The sequence below is a fragment of the Oncorhynchus kisutch genome, linkage group LG13 (assembly GCF_002021735.2).
Source record: "Oncorhynchus kisutch isolate 150728-3 linkage group LG13, Okis_V2, whole genome shotgun sequence".
NCBI classification, from domain to species: domain Eukaryota; kingdom Metazoa; phylum Chordata; class Actinopteri; order Salmoniformes; family Salmonidae; genus Oncorhynchus; species Oncorhynchus kisutch.
This window is the reverse complement of record NC_034186.2, coordinates 75,127,475-75,144,864: the sequence shown is the minus strand read 5'-3', so window position 1 is coordinate 75,144,864 and position 17,390 is coordinate 75,127,475. Positions and strand designations below refer to the sequence as shown.

Below are 17,390 nucleotides of genomic sequence, written 5' to 3'. Positions count from 1 at the left end.
CATTAAACTATAATATTTATTACATACAAGCAGTGTCTGTGGATATGTCTCATTACCATTTTTTTCAAGTTCCTATAAAACTCCAGTTTTTAAATAAACATTTCTTCCCCCATGATGCATCATCTAGAGTAGTCCTTAGAAAACAGCTAAAGAGCTCAAATTGGGGAAAAGTCTGATTTTCATTTTATAATAATTGTCATTTTAAAATATTTGTATTTTCAGTGTTATGTTTAACTCAGGCATTTTCATTAGGGGAGCAATGTTAAAAAATATTATAAATATTGATTTATAACTTTTTTGGACTTCAAAAACCAATGAGAATTTTGTGAAAATGTTGGTAGAATGCATAATATCTAATAAAAAACTAATAATAATTATGAAATAGATACATATAGATCCTAATCTCAGTTATTCAAGAGGACATTTTGTGAAAAATGACGAAATGTATTTTTTATTACAGTTTCGTGAGAATTACCCGTGTGTGTGTGTTATTAATGGACTATAATAACAGGTCCATGCCAATTAATGTAGTATATCCAAAATTGTGTGTGTGATTGAGTGTTTATAATGTAGAACAGTGTATCTAACCACAGGTACAGGTCTACCTGTAGTTCTCAGGCTTTAGGAATGCCTTTCCTTCTCCTTCGTCCATTTTCCCTACCACTCTCTCCCTTTCCTCTTCCCTCCATCTCTCCCTTTCCTCTTCCCTCCATCTCTCCCTTTCCCCTCCCCTCCATCTCTCCTTTTCCTCTTCCCACCATCTCTCCCTTTCCCCTCCCCTCCATCTCTCCCTTTCCCCTCCTCTCCATCTCTCCCTTTCCCCTCCCCACCATCTCTCCCTTTCCCCTCCTCTCCATCTCTCCCTTTCCCCCATCTCTCCCTTTCCCCTCCCCACCATCTCTCCCTTTCCCCCCCCCTCCATCTCTCCCTTTCCCCCCCTCCATCTCTCCCTTTCCCCCATCTCTCCCTTTCCCCTCCCCACCATCTCTCCCTTTACCCTCCCCTCCATCTCTCCCTTTCCCCTCCCCACCATCTCTCCCTTTCCCCTCCTCTCCATCTCTCCCTTTCCCCTCCCCTCCATCTCTCCCTTTCCCCTTCCCTCCATCTCTCCCTTTCCCTTTCCCCTTCCCTCCATCTATCCCTTTCCCCTCCCCTCCATCTCTCCCTTTCCCCTTCCCTCCATCTCTCCCTTTCCCCTCCCCTCCATCTCTCCCTTTCCCCTCCCTTCCATCTCTCCCTTTCCCCTTCCCTCCATCTCTCCCTTTCCCCTTCCCTCCATCTCTCCCTTTCCCCTCCATTCCATCTCCCCCTTTCCCCTCCCCTCCATCTCTCCTTTCCCCTCCCCTCCATCTCTCCCTTTCCCCTTTCCCCTTCCCTCCATCTCTCCCTTTCCCCTTCCCTCCATCTCGCCCTTTCCCCTCCATTCCATCTCTCCCTTTCCCCTCCCCTCCATCTCTCCTTTCCCCTCCCCTCCATCTCTCCTTTCCCCTCCCCTCCATCTCTCCCTTCCCCCTCCCCTCCATCTCTCCCTTTCCCCTCCCCTCCATCTCTCCCTTTCCCCTTCCCTCCATCTCTCCCTTTCCCCCCCCCTCCATCTCTCCCTTTCCCCTTTCCCCTTCCCTCCATCTCTCACTTTCCCCTTCCCTCCATCTCTCCCACTCTGATGAGTGAGGGATGTGAATTCTTCACACTCTTTACTTCCTGGCACACGTTTTCATTACTCCGTCTTGCGGTGGTTGTTGTGAGCGGCGTGACCATTCTGCACCGCACCTTTCTTCTCCACCCACTCCTCTTCCTCCCCTGACTCGTCTGTCTCTTCTTTATCGCTCCTCTCGTCCTCCACCTTTTCCTGAAGCGAAAGGAGAGAAAGAAAGAGAGGTGTGTTTAGAAACAGGTCATCCGTCCAGAGACAATACTTTTCCTTTCCACAAACTGAACCCAAACCAGACTGCTGCTCTTTATCAGCTGGGCTTTCCAACACATATCAACGTGTGATTTCTGAATAAACTTTCTCTCTCCTCCACCCACCCTTCCTCTCCCAGTCTCTCTCCTCCACCTCTCCCACCCACCCCTCCTCTCCCAGTCTCTCTCCTCCACCTCTCCCACCCACCCCTCCTCTCCCAGTCTCTCTCCTCTACCTCTCCCACCCACCCCTCCTCTCCCAGTCTCTCTCCTCCACCTCTCCCACCCACCCCTCCTCTCCCAGTCTCTCTCCTCCACCTACCCCACCCACCCCTCCTCTCCCAGTCTCTCTCCGACACCTACACACCCCTCCTCTCCCAGTCTCTCTCCTCCACCCCCCCACCCTCCTCCCCCAGTCTCTCTCCTCCACCTACCCACCCCTCCTCTCCCAGTCTCTCTCCTCCATCTACCCACCCCTCCTCTCGCAGTCTCTCTCCTCCACCTACCCCACCCACCCCTCCTCTCCCAGTCTCTCTCCTCCACCTACCCACCCCTCCTCTCCCAGTCTGTCTCCTCCATCTACCCACCCCTCCTCTCCCAGTCTCTCTCCTCCATCTACCCACCCCTCCTCTCCCAGTCTCTCTCCTCCATCTACCCACCCCTCCTCTCGCAGTCTCTCTCCTCCACCTACCCCACCCACCCCTCCTCTCCCAGTCTCTCTCCTCCACCTACCCACCCCTCCTCTCCCAGTCTGTCTCCTCCATCTACCCACCCCTCCTCTCCCAGTCTCTCTCCTCCATCTACCCACCCCTCCTCTCCCAGTCTCTCTCCTCCACCCACCCACCCACCCACCCACCTCTCCTCTCCCAGTCTCTCTCCTCCACCCCCCCACCCCTCCTCTCCCAGTCTCTCTCCTCCAGGGTGTGTGTGTGTGTGTGTGAGTAGTGTTGTCAGGGTGTGTAGTGTTGTCAGGATGTGTGTTCAGTGTTGTCAGGATGTGTGTGTGTGTAGTGTTGTCAGGGTGTGTGTGTGTGTGTGGTGTTGTCAGGGTTTGTGTGTGTGTGTAGTGTTGTCAGGGTGTGTGTGTGTGTGTGTGTGTGTATAGTGTTGTCAGGGTGTGTGTGTGTGTGTGTGTGTGTAGTGTTGTCAGGGTGTGTGTGTATAGTGTTGTCAGGGTGTGTGTGTATAGTGTTGTCAGGGTGTGTGTGTAGTGTTGTCAGGGTGTGTGTATAGTGTTGTCAGGGTGTGTGTGTGTGTGTGTGTGTGTGTAGTGTTGTCAGGGTGTGTGTGTGTGTGTGTAGTGTTGTCAGGGTGTGTGTGTAGTGTTGTCAGGATGTGTGTGTAGTGTTGTCAGGGTGTGTGTATAGTGTTGTCAGGGTGTGTGTGTGTGTGTGTGTGTAGTGTTGTCAGGGTGTGTGTGTGTGTGTAGTGTTGTCAGGGTGTGTGTGTGTAGTGTTGTCAGGGTGTGTGTGTAGTGTTGTCAGGATGTGTGTGTAGTGTTGTCAGGGTGTGTGTGTAGTGTTGTCAGGGTGTGTGTGTAGTGCTGTCAGGGTGTGTGTGTAGTGTTGTCAGGGTGTGTGTGTGTAGTGTTGTCAGGGTGTGTGTTTAGTGTTGTCAGGGTGTGTGTGTAGTGTTGTCAGGGTGTGTGTGTGCAGTGTTGTCAGGGTGTGTGTGTGCAGTGTTGTCAGGATGTGTGTGTGTAGTGTTGTCAGGGTGTGTGTGTACAGTGTTGTCAGGGTGTGTGTGTACAGTGTTGTCAGGGTGTGTGTGTGCAGTGTTGTCAGGGTGTGTGTGTGCAGTGTTGTCAGGGTGTGTGTGTACAGTGTTGCCAGGGTGTGTGTGTGTAGTGTTGTCAGGGTGTGTGTGTGTAGTGTTGTCAGGGTGTGTGTGTGCAGTGTTGTCAGGGTGTGTGTATAGTGTTGTCAGGGTGTGTGTGTAGTGTTGTCAGGGTGTGTGTGTAGTGTTGTCAGGGTGTGTGTATAGTGTTGTCAGGGTGTGTGTGTATAGTGTTGTCAGGGTGTGTGTGTGTGTGTGTGTAGTGTTGTCAGGGTGTGTGTGTGCAGTGTTGTCAGGGTGTGTGTGTGTAGTGTTGTCAGGGTGTGTGTGTAGTGTTGTCAGGGTGTGTGTGTGTAGTGTTGTCAGGGTGTGTGTGTGTAGTGTTGTCAGGGTGTGTGTGTGTAGTGTTGTCAGGGTGTGTGTGTGTAATGTTGTCAGGGTGTGTGTGTGTAGTGTTGTCAGGGTGTGTGTGTAGTGTTGTCAGGGTGTGTGTGTAGTGTTGTCAGGGTGTGAGTGTGTAGTGTTGTCAGGGTGTGTGTATAGTGTTGTCAGGGTGTGTGTGTGTGTGTGTGTGTGTGTGTGTAGTGTTGTCAGGGTGTGTGTGTGTGTGTGTGTGTAGTGTTGTCAGGGTGTGTGTGTGTAGTGTTGTCAGGGTGTGTGTGTAGTGTTGTCAGGATGTGTGTGTAGTGTTGTCAGGGTGTGTGTGTAGTGTTGTCAGGGTGTGTGTGTAGTGCTGTCAGGGTGTGTGTGTAGTGTTGTCAGGGTGTGTGTGTGTAGTGTTGTCAGGGTGTGTGTGTGCAGTGTTGTCAGGGTGTGTGTGTGCAGTGTTGTCAGGGTGTGTGTGTGTAGTGTTGTCAGGGTGTGTGTGTACAGTGTTGTCAGGGTGTGTGTGTACAGTGTTGTCAGGGTGTGTGTGTGCAGTGTTGTCAGGGTGTGTGTGTACAGTGTTGCCAGGGTGTGTGTGTGTAGTGTTGTCAGGGTGTGTGTGTGTAGTGTTGTCAGGGTGTGTGTGTGCAGTGTTGTCAGGGTGTGTGTATAGTGTTGTCAGGGTGTGTGTGTAGTGTTGTCAGGGTGTGTGTGTAGTGTTGTCAGGGTGTGTGTATAGTGTTGTCAGGGTGTGTGTGTATAGTGTTGTCAGGGTGTGTGTGTGTGTGTGTGTGTGTGTGTGCAGTGTTGTCAGGGTGTGTGTGTGCAGTGTTGTCAGGGTGTGTGTGTAGTGTTGTCAGGGTGTGTGTGTGTAGTGTTGTCAGGGTGTGTGTGTGTAGTGTTGTCAGGGTGTGTGTGTAGTGTTGTCAGGGTGTGTGTGTGTAGTGTTGTCAGGGTGTGTGTGTGTAATGTTGTCAGGGTGTGTGTGTGTAGTGTTGTCAGGGTGTGTGTGTAGTGTTGTCAGGGTGTGTGTGTAGTGTTGTCAGGGTGTGAGTGTGTAGTGTTGTCAGGGTGTGTGTGTAGTGTTGTCAGGGTGTGTGTGTGTAGTGTTGTCAGGGTGTGTGTGTAGTGTTGTCAGGGTGTGTGTGTGTAGTGTTGTCAGGGTGTGTGTGTGTAGTGTTGTCAGGGTGTGTGTGTGTAATGTTGTCAGGGTGTGTGTGTAGTGTTGTCAGGGTGTGTGTGTAGTGTTGTCAGGGTGTGTGTGTGTAGTGTTGTCAGGGTGTGTGTGTGTAATGTTGTCAGGGTGTGTGTGTAGTGTTGTCAGGGTGTGTGTGTGTAGTGTTGTCAGGGTGTGTGTGTGTAGTGTTGTCAGGGTGTGTGTGTGTGTAGTGTTGTCAGGGTGTGTGTGTGTAGTGTTGTCAGGGTGTGTGTGTAGTGTTGTCAGGGTGTGTGTGTAGTGTTGTCAGGGTGTGTGTGTGTAATGTTGTCAGGGTGTGTGTGTGTAATGTTGTCAGGGTGTGTGTGTGTAGTGTTGTCAGGGTGTGTGTGTAGTGTTGTCAGGGTGTGTGTGTAGTGTTGTCAGGGTGTGTGTGTGTAGTGTTGTCAGGGTGTGTGTGTAGTGTTGTCAGGGTGTGTGTGTGTAGTGTTGTCAGGGTGTGTGTGTGTAATGTTGTCAGGGTGTGTGTGTAGTGTTGTCAGGGTGTGTGTGTAGTGTTGTCAGGGTGTGTGTGTGTAGTGTTGTCAGAGTGTGTGTGTGTAATGTTGTCAGGGTGTGTGTGTAGTGTTGTCAGGGTGTGTGTGTAGTGTTGTCAGGGTGTGTGTGTAGTGTTGTCAGGGTGTGTGTGTATAGTGTTGTCAGGGTGTGTGTGTATAGTGTTGTCAGGGTGTGTGTGTAGTGTTGTCAGGGTGTGTGTGTAGTGTTGTCAGGGTGTGTGTGTATAGTGTTGTCAGGGTGTGTGTGTATAGTGTTGTCAGGGTGTGTGTGTATAGTGTTGTCAGGGTGTGTGTGTAGTGTTGTCAGGGTGTGTGTGTATAGTGTTGTCAGGGTGTGTGTGTGCAGTGTTGTGTACATACATCGCTGCTCAGGAAGCGGACGGCCATACGCAGAATGAGGATGGCCCAGAAGATATGGAGACACTGCAGCACCATCATAAGGAAATTCAGGAAGTAGTATCCAAAGAACGGAGAGTACATAGTCATTGGATAAATGTACGTAGAATAAATGATGCTGAGAGAGAGGAGGGGGGAGGGAGGGGGGGGGCAAGAAGAGCAATAACATCAGTAACAACCAACAGACAATTAACAGACATGTATGATGCTAATCAGAATGTGTTGTTCACTGACTTGCCTAGTTAAAGGTGACATAAGTAACACAATCAGAATGGCTGTGAGAGACAGATCATTGGTGTGTGGTGGGAGTGTTCAGGTGTCATCTCACTAGAAGGGGAAGATATAGAGTCTAGTGAAGATGAAGACGGCAGCGAAGAGGAAGAAGACGTAGTTACTGGTGTTTCTCCATCCAGCATAGATGAATATCTTAGCGGACTATCAGAGAGAGAGGGAGAGAGAGAAAGGTTGTTGTTGATAGAAAATAATTTTAATGTCATATTTCTTCCACCAGGTGACAGTACTAAATCTCTCCATATCTCCGCTTCTCCAATATCAGTAGTACTTTGTCCACTTCCTGGTTTATCAAATAAAATGGGATTTCCTTGTGGGTGATTCCCCTGTGGGCCCCACCTACAAACTACATGTGCTAACTGTATTATTGTGTCTATTATCGTATCATGGCAGTGATATTATTATCATGTTATGTTGGTGACCCAGCTCTCCTGTAATTGGTTGTACCTCCAGTAAATAATCGGAGGAGTCGTGCAGCAGCATGATGAGTGTGCCCGCTCTGATGTAGTTGACACACCAGGAGAAACTGATGAGGAAGATGGTGGCCATATGGTGAACCATCTGCTCCTTAAAGTCCTACAGAGAGGAAGGGAGGAAGAGAAGGAGGGAAAGAGAGAAATGCAGGGAGGGAGAGAGAAGGTTAGAGTTTGTGTTTTGTTACCTTGATAACATTCTGATCCTTCACACACACACACACGCCTGCACACACACACACACACACACACGCACACACACACGCACACACACACACACACACACAGGTGACATCATTTAGCAGGTACACACTGTCTGTTCTGACCTGACCCTAGTGGAGTAGAGTCCACTGACAAACTCCCCTTTAACCTCCAGCTCCACACACACAAACACGTCATATCAGTCCAATGTCCACCTCCTGCAGTTGCCCCCTGGCCCCTGTCCCTATACACACTGACACTTACATCAGTGCCATGACAGTAACCCCTGGTCGTCAGTACAGGGGCAACACCATGGCGACAGCAGGAGAGGGATCAGAAAGACTTGCTTACTGTTTTCAATGAATCACTTGTAGCTAACAGAGTGTGCAGCCTTGGTTAACCACTATCCCTGATCTTATCAACTGCACTCCCCCATGTATGGAAGAATCTTCAGGTGATCTGCGTGCTGTAATTGATTGACTCTTAAAGTGAATAGGACTGTAAGTAAAGGGATTCTGTGCCACTATTTTTAGTGGTTGATTTGTATACTGTATTCTTGATTGTTACAAGCATAGTGTGCTTCATAGAGCAGGCACGGTGCACACTTACTTTCCGTTTGACGTCTGATGCCACACTGAAGATTAGAGAGACGTAGAAACCCAGCTCTATCATATAGTACCAATACTGAGACGGCAGGAGAGTCTGGGGGAGAGATGAGAGATTGAGGGATGGAGAGAGAAATAGATGAGGGATGGAGGGAAATAGATGAGGGATGGAGGGAAATAGATGAGGGATGGAGGGAAATAGATGTGGGATGGAGACAGAAATAGATGAGGGATGGAGAGATAAATAGATGGAGGGATGGAGGGAAATAGATGAGGGATAGAGGGAAAGAGGGAAATAATGAGGGATGAAGGGAAATAGATGTGAGATAGAGACAGAAATAGATGAGGGATGGAGGGATGGAGAGAAATTGACGAGGGATGGAGAGAGAAATAGATGAGGGATGAAGGGAAATAGATGAGAGATGGAGGGATGGAGAGAGAAATAGATGAGGGATGGAGGGAAATAGATGAGGGATGGAAAGAAATTGATGAGAGATGGAGGGATGGAGAAAGAAATAGATGAGGGATGGAGAGAGAAATAGATGAGGGATGAATGGAAATAGATGAGGGATGGAGGGAGAAATAGATGAAGGATGGAGGGAGAAATAGATGAGGGATGGAGGGATCGAGGGAAATTGATGAGAGATGGAGAGAAATTGATGAGAGATGGAGGGATGGAGAGAAATTGACGAGGGATGGAGAGAGAAATAGATGAGGGATGGAGGGAAATAGATGAGAGATGGAGGGATGGAGAGAAATTGACGAGGGATGGAGAGAGAAATAGATGAGGGATGGAGGGAAATAGATGAGAGATGGAGGAATCGAGGGAAATTGATGAGAGATGGAGATAAATTGATGAGAGATGGAGGGATAGGGAGAGAGATGGGATGGGGAGATTATAGGGGAGAGAGAGAGAGAGAGAGGAGAGAAAGAGCAAGATAATATCAATATACATTGATACTTCCATAATATGCTTTCTGAACACAGTCAAACACTGGAAATAACATGATATGATTGATTATGATATATGCCTTCCAATGACTTTCCTATGTTACAATGTATTAGTTACCACTCATCAATAACCAGAGGGACATACCAGAATAGGGAAGCCCTGCCACATCTCCTTAAAGTCATACAGCCAGGGTTTCTGAGAGAGGGAGAGAGTCATACATAAATCAGACACTTCAGTCACAGAGAAAAACAGCATTGAAACAGATAAATCATTTTCACACCCTCTTTCCCTCTATATATTCATGTGGCTTTATAATTCTCTTCCAGTGTCATTCGTAACTTCTTTATTAATCATGTTAGAAAAACATTAAATTGTATAACATTTGTTTTGGATACTCCGTTGTCCCTGATATAACCAGCACCTTTGTTGACAAGGCTTCTATTCTATCTTAGTATCCTGTAACACATTAATGCTGTCAGTGAACAGGCTCTGTTTCTCCCATCAATGGTTTAACTAGGATCTAAAGTTTAAACTATGAGTTACGACAGAGGTCATATGACACGATTGACCAATGTTGGTGTAGGAGATTAGCTTGGAGACAGGCGAGAGTTTTAAAGGTCAAAGGTGAAACAGCAGTACTCACGTCAATGAGGGCAGCCAGGCCAGCAATGAAAGCAAGAAGGTAAAAGGTGAATCTCCAACTGCAAGAGAACACACACAATCATTGGACAACACACACACACAGACTTTATACTATAGTGCATTTGGAAAGTATTCAGACCACTTGACCTTTTCCACATTTTGTTACATTACAGCCTTATTCTAAAATTGATTAAATCGTTTTTTCCCTCATCAATCTACACACAATACCCCATTATGACAAAGTAAAAACTGCTTTTTAGATATTATGGCAAATGTATTAAAAATGCAAAACTTAAATATCATATTTACATAAGTATTCAGACCCTTTACTCAGTACTTTGTTGAAGCACCTTTGTCAGCGATTATGGCCTCGAGTCTTCTTGGGTATGACCCTACAAGCTTGGCACACCTGTATTTGGGGAGCACACCTGTATTTTGGGAGTTGCTCCCATTCTTCTCTGCAGATCCTCTCAAACTCTGTGAGGTTGAATGGGGAGCGTCGCTGACCAGTTTCTCCAGAAATGTTCGATCGGGTTCAAGTCCAGGCTCTGGCTGGGCCACTCAAGGACATTCAGAGACTTGTCCCGAAACCACCCCTGTGTTGTCTAGGCTGTGTGCTCAGAGTCATTGACCTTTTGGAAGATGACCCTTCACCCCAGGCAGAGGTCCTGAACAGGTTTTTATCAAGAATCTCTCTGGTACTTTGCTCCGTTCATCTTTCCCTCGTCTCCAAGTTCCTGCTGCTGAAAAACATCCCCACAGCATGATGCTGCCACCACCATGCTTCACCGTAGGGATGGGTGCCACGTTGGCATTCAGGTCAAATAGTTCAATCTTAGTTTCATCAGAACAGATTATTTTTTTCAAGCAGGGCTGTCCGTCTGGCCACTCTACCATAAAGGCCTGATTGGTGGAGTGCTGCAGAGATGGGTTCCCCGGGCCGTGGATGTGGATTATGGCAGCCCCCCGCAACTCTCTGATTCAGAGGGGTTGGGTTAAATGTGGAAGACACATTTCAGTTGAATGCATTCAGTTGTACAACTGACTAGGTATCTCCCTTTCCCTTTCTGGAAGGTTCTCCCATAGAGTGACCATAGGGTTCTTGGTCACCTCCCTGACCAAGGCCCTTCTCCCCTGATTTCTCAGTTTGACTGGGCGGCCAGCTCTAGGAAGAGTCTTACTGGTTCCAAACTTAGTTCATTTAAGAATGATGGAGGCCACTGTGTTATTGAGGACCTGCAATGCTGCAGACATTTTTTGATACCCTTCCCAGATCTGTGCCTCGACACAATCCTGCCTCGGAGCTCTATGGACAATTCATTTGACCTCATGGTTTGGTTTTTCCTCTGACATGCACTGTCAACTGTGGGACCTTATATAGACAGGTGTGTGCCTTTCCTAATGATGTCCAGTCAATACATTTGACCAAATGTGGACTCTAATCAAGTTGAGAAACATCAAGGATGATCAATGGAAAAAGGATGAAACAGAGCTCAATTTCGAATCTCATAGCAAATGGTCTGAATACTTATGTAAAATAAAGTATTTCAGTTTTTTATTTTTAATACATTTACACAAATTTCTAAAAACCTGTTATCACTTTGTCATTATGGGGTATTGTATGTAGATTGATGAAGGAAAAAATATATGTAATCCATTTTAGAATAAGGCTGTAATGTAAAGAAATGTGGCAAAAGTGAAGGGGTCTGAATACTTTCTGAATGCACTTATAGGTACAGTAACAGAACATACACACATTCTGTGAAACTGTAATGGATCAGTCCCGTGCAAACTTCCCAGCACACAATGGGAACAGTCATACAGTAGCCTCCCAGTTCAGTCTTGTCACAGATAGAGACCAGACCTCCAGTACTGTACAACACAACAACCTGCTGACTACAGATAGAGACCTCCAGTACTGTACAACAACCTGCTGACTACAGATAGAGACCTCCAGTACTGTACGACACAACAACCTGCTGACTACAGATAGAGACCTCCAGTACTGTACGACACAACAACCTGCTGACTACAGATAGAGACCTCCAGTACTGTACAACACAACATCCTGCTGACTACAGATAGAGACCTCCAGTACTGTACAACAACCTGCTGACTACAGATAGAGACCTCCAGTACTGTACAACAACATCCTGCTGACTACAGATAGAGACCTCCAGTACTGTACAACAACCTGCTGACTACAGATAGAGACCTCCAGTACTGTACAACAACCTGCTGACTACAGATAGAGACCTCCAGTACTGTACAACAACCTGCTGACTACAGATAGAGACCTCCAGTACTGTACAACAACCTGCTGACTACAGATAGAGACCTCCAGTACTGTACAACAACCTGCTGACTACAGATAGAGACCTCCAGTACTGTACAACAACCTGCTGACTACAGATAGAGACCTCCAGTACTGTACAACAACCTGCTGACTACAGATAGAGACCTCCAGTACTGTACAACAACCTGCTGACTACAGATAGAGACCTCCAGTACTGTACAACACAACAACCTGCTGACTACATATAGAGACCTCCAGTACTGTACAACAACCTGCTGACTACAGATAGAGACCTCCAGTACTGTACAACAACCTGCTGACTACAGATAGAGACCTCCAGTACTGTACAACACAACATCCTGCTGACTACAGATAGAGACCTCCAGTACTGTACAACAACCTGCTGACTAGAGATAGAGACCTCCAGTACTGTACAACAACAACCTGCTAACTACAGATAGAGACCTCCAGTACTGTACAACACAACATCCTGCTGACTACAGATAGAGACCTCCAGTACTGTACAACACAACAACCTGCTGACTACAGATAGAGACCTCCAGTACTGTACAACAACCTGCTGACTACAGATAGAGACCTCCAGTACTGTACAACAACCTGCTGACTACAGATAGAGACCTCCAGTACTGTACGACACAACAACCTGCTGACTACAGATAGAGACCTCCAGTACTGTACGACACAACAACCTGCTGACTACAGATAGAGACCTCCAGTACTGTACAACAACCTGCTGACTACAGATAGAGACCTCCAGTACTGTACAACACAACAACCTGCTGACTACAGATAGAGACCTCCAGTACTGTACAACAACCTGCTGACTACAGATAGAGACCTCCAGTACTGTACAACAACCTGCTGACTACAGATAGAGACCTCCAGTACTGTACAACACAACAACCTGCTGACTACAGATAGAGACCTCCAGTACTGTACAACAACCTGCTGACTACAGATAGAGACCTCCAGTACTGTACAACAACCTGCTGACTACAGATAGAGACCTCCAGTACTGTACAACAACCTGCTGACTACAGATAGAGACCTCCAGTACTGTACAACAACCTGCTGACTACAGGTAGAGACTTCCAGTACTGTACAACAACCTGCTGACTACAGATAGAGACCTCCAGTACTGTACAACAACCTGCTGACTACAGATAGAGACCTCCAGTACTGTACAACACAACAACCTGCTGACTACAGATAGATACCTCCAGTACTGTACAACAACCTGCTGACTACAGATAGAGACCTCCAGTACTGTACAACAACCTGCTGACTACAGATAGAGACCTCCAGTACTGTACAACACAACAACCTGCTGACTACAGATAGAGACCTCCAGTACTGTACAACAACCTGCTGACTACAGATAGAGACCTCCAGTACTGTACAACACAACAACCTGCTGACTACAGATAGAGACCTCCAGTACTGTACAACACAACAACCTGCTGACTACAGATAGAGACCTCCAGTACTGTACAACACAACAACCTGCTGACTACAGATAGAGACCTCCAGTACTGTACAACACAACATCCTGCTGACTAGAGATAGAGACCTCCAGTACTGTACAACAACAACCTGCTAACTACAGATAGAGACCTCCAGTACTGTACAACACAACATCCTGCTGACTACAGATAGAGACCTCCAGTACTGTACAACAACCTGCTGACTACAGATAGAGACCTCCAGTACTGTACAACAACCTGCTGACTACAGATAGAGACCTCCAGTACTGTACAACAACCTGCTGACTACAGATAGAGACCTCCAGTACTGTACAACAACCTGCTGACTACAGATAGAGACCACCAGTACTGTATGACACAACAACCTGCTGACTACAGATAGAGACCTCCAGTACTGTACGACACAACAACCTGCTGACTACAGATAGAGACCTCCAGTACTGTACAACAACCTGCTGACTACAGATAGAGACCTCCAGTACTGTACAACAACCTGCTGACTACAGATAGAGACCTCCAGTACTGTACAACAACAACCTGCTAACTACAGATAGAGACCTCCAGTAATGTACAACACAACAACCTGCTGACTACAGATAGAGACCTCCAGTACTGTACAACACAACAACCTGCTGACTACAGATAGAGACCTCCAGTACTGTACAACACAACAACCTGCTGACTAGAGATAGAGACCTCCAGTACTGTACAACAACAACCTGCTAACTACAGATAGAGACCTCCAGTACTGTACAACACAACATCCTGCTGACTACAGATAGAGACCTCCAGTACTGTACAACAACCTGCTAACTACAGATAGAGACCTCCGGTACTGTACAACAACCTGCTGACTACAGATAGAGACCTCCAGTACTGTACAACACAACAACCTGCTGACTACAGATAGAGACCTCCAGTACTGTACAACACAACAACCTGCTGACTACAGATAGAGACCTCCAGTACTGTACAACACAACAACCTGCTGACTACAGATAGAGACCTCCAGTACTGTACAACACAACAACCTGCTGACTACAGATAGAGACCTCCAGTACTGTACAACAACCTGCTGACTACAGATAGAGACCTCCAGTACTGTATGACACAACAACCTGCTGACTACAGATAGAGACCTCCAGTACAGTACGACACAACAACATGCTGACTACAGATAGAGACCTCCAGTACTGTACAACAACATCCTGCTGACTACAGATAGAGACCTCCAGTACTGTACAACAACATCCTGCTGACTACAGATAGAGACCTCCAGTACTGTACAACACAACATCCTGCTGACTACAGATAGAGACCTCCAGTACTGTACAACAACATCCTGCTGACTACAGATAGATACCTCCAGTACTGTACAACAACATCCTGCTGACTACAGATAGAGACCTCCAGTACTGTACAACAACCTGCTGACTACAGATAGAGACCTCCAGTACTGTACAACAACCTGCTGACTACAGATAGAGACCTCCAGTACTGTACAACACAACAACCTGCTGACTACAGATAGAGACCTCCAGTACTGTACAACAACAACCTGCTAACTACAGATAGAGACCTCCAGTAATGTACAACACAACAACCTGCTGACTAGAGATAGAGACCTCCAGTACTGTACAACAACAACCTGCTAACTACAGATAGAGACCTCCAGTACTGTACAACAACCTGCTGACTACAGATAGAGACCTCCAGTACTGTACAACAACAACCTGCTAACTACAGATAGAGACCTCCAGTAATGTACAACACAACAACCTGCTGACTACAGATAGAGACCTCCAGTACTGTACAACAACAACCTGCTAACTACAGATAGAGACCTCCAGTACTGTACAACAACCTGCTGACTACAGATAGAGACCTCCAGTACTGTACAACAACAACCTGCTAACTACAGATAGAGACCTCCAGTAATGTACAACACAACAACCTGCTGACTAGAGATAGAGACCTCCAGTATTGTACAATATTAACTACAGGTTGTCTCTACACTAGTGATTGTGATATTAACTACAGGTTGTATCTACACTAGTGATTGTGATATTAACTACAGGCTGTCTCTACACTTGTGATTGTGATATTAACTACAGGTTATATCTACACTAGTGATTGTGATATTAACTACAGGTTGTCTCTACACTAGTGATTGTGATATTAACTACAGGTTGTCTCTACACTTGTGATTGTGATATTAACTACAGGTTGTTATCTATACTAGTGATTGTGATATTAACTACAGGTTGTTATCTACACTAGTGATTGTGATATTAACTACAGGTTGTCTCTACACTTGTGATTGTGATATTAACTACAGGTTGTCTCTACACTAGTGATTGTGATATTAACTACAGGTTGTATCTACACTAGTGATTGTGATATTAACTACAGGTTGTCTCTACACTAGTGATTGTGATATTAACTACAGGTTGTATCTACACTAGTGATTGTGATATTAACTACATGTTATATCTACACTAGTGATTGTGATATTAAGTACAGGTTGTATCTACACTAGTGATTGTGATATTAACTACAGGTTATATCTACACTAGTGATTGTGATATTAACTACAGGTTGTTATCTACACTAGTGATTGTGATATTAACTACAGGTTGTTATCTACACTAGTTATTGTGATATTAACTACAGGTTGTTATCTACACTAGTTATTGTGATATTAACTACAGGTTGTCTCTACACTAGTGATTGTGATATTAACTACAGGTTGTCTCTACACTTGTGATTGTGATATTAACTACAGGTTGTTATCTATACTAGTGATTGTGATATTAACTACAGGTTGTCTCTACACTAGTGATTGTGATATTAACTACAGGTTGTATCTACACTAGTGATTGTGATATTAACTACAGGTTGTCTCTACACTAGTGATTGTGATATTAACTACAGGTTGTATCTACACTAGTGATTGTGATATTAACTACAGGTTGTCTCTACACTAGTGATTGTGATATTAACTACAGGTTATATCTACACTAGTGATTGTGATATTAGCTACAGGTTGTATCTACACTAGTGATTGTGATATTAACTACAGGTTATATCTACACTAGTGATTGTGATATTAACTACAGGTTGTATCTACACTAGTGATTGTGATATTAACTACAGGTTGTTATCTACACTAGTGATTGTGATATTAACTACAGGTTGTTATCTACACTAGTGATTGTGATATTAACTACAGGTTGTTATCTACACTAGTAATTGTGATATTAATGTCAGTATTAGTGTAACACAGCCACTGTCTCAGTCCAATAACAATGACACACACTGTTGGGATATAAATTGACTCTGCTGATAGGGCCAAACTGTCTCCTGGAACTGGTGAGGGATGTGAGGAGCGGGCGGCGTGTGTGTGTGTGTGTGGGGCCTGGGGGGTAGGAGGAGCCTTGATAAAACCAGGCTGGCAATATAATGAGTGTCAGATATACTGTAAATAGACTCATGCTTTAACACTCAGACATGTGCTCACAGGCCAATGTCAGCACGTGTGTGTCTGTGCATGTGGGTGTGTTGGTGACAGATTGGCATTGAGCAGCTGTTTGTGAAGCTGTTGTGTTGTTATCTTGTTTTGTGCCTGTGTTCATGCATGTGTGTGTGTGTGCATGTGTGGGAGTGTGTATGCATATAGGTATTTGTTTGTGTGTGTGTGTGTGTGTACCTGGCCTCTTTGAACTTCTTCAGTAGACTGGGTCGGTCCTGGTTCCTGCGTCTCCTGAACCATCTCTGCACCTGTCTCTCTGAACAACCTGTCTGCTTACACAGACTGTCTATAGAACTCTGTAGGAGGGAGGGAGAGCGGGGGAATAGAGTTAGAGAGAAAGGGAATAGGGGGAGAGAGAAAGGGAGGAGGGAGGGAGAGCGGGAGAATAGAGGTAGAGAGAAAGGGAGGAGGGAGAGAGAAAGGGAGGAGGGAGGGAGAGCGGGGGATAGGGGGAGAGAGAAAGGGAGGAGGGAGGGAGAGCAGGGGAATAGAGGGAGAGAGAAAGGGGGGAGGGAGGGAGAGTGGGGATAGGGGGAGAGAGAAAGGGAGGAGGGAGAGAGAGCGGGGGATAGGGGAGAGAGAAAGGGAGGAGGGAGAGAGAAAGGGGGATAGGGGAGAGAGAAAGGGAGGAGGGAGAGAGAGCGGGGGATAGGGGGAGAGAGAAAGGGAGGAGGGAGGGAGAGCGGGGGATAGGGGGAGAGAGAAAGGGAGGAGGGAGGGAGAGCGGGGAATAGGGGGAG

General features: G+C 46.3%; 1 protein-coding gene across 3 annotated transcripts in view; it reads right to left on the bottom strand.

Moving 5' to 3' along the window:
- Nucleotides 1–1,569: 1,569 nt before the first annotated feature.
- LOC109884520 (ceramide synthase 2) overlaps nt 1,570–17,390 on the bottom strand; it is a 39,348-nt gene continuing 23,527 nt past the window's right edge. For all 3 annotated transcript variants that reach the window (XM_031787370.1, XM_031787372.1, XM_031787371.1), the window contains exons 4-11: nt 16,828–16,946; nt 9,319–9,376; nt 8,820–8,870; nt 7,728–7,820; nt 6,892–7,020; nt 6,482–6,588; nt 6,118–6,271; nt 1,570–1,849 (exon numbers count right to left, since the gene is read on the bottom strand). In XM_031787370.1, the coding sequence (XP_031643230.1) occupies nt 1,718–1,849; nt 6,118–6,271; nt 6,482–6,588; nt 6,892–7,020; nt 7,728–7,820; nt 8,820–8,870; nt 9,319–9,376; nt 16,828–16,946 (843 nt within the window). In that variant the 3' untranslated portion in view covers nt 1,570–1,717. The remainder of the gene's footprint in view (nt 1,850–6,117; nt 6,272–6,481; nt 6,589–6,891; nt 7,021–7,727; nt 7,821–8,819; nt 8,871–9,318; nt 9,377–16,827; nt 16,947–17,390) is intronic.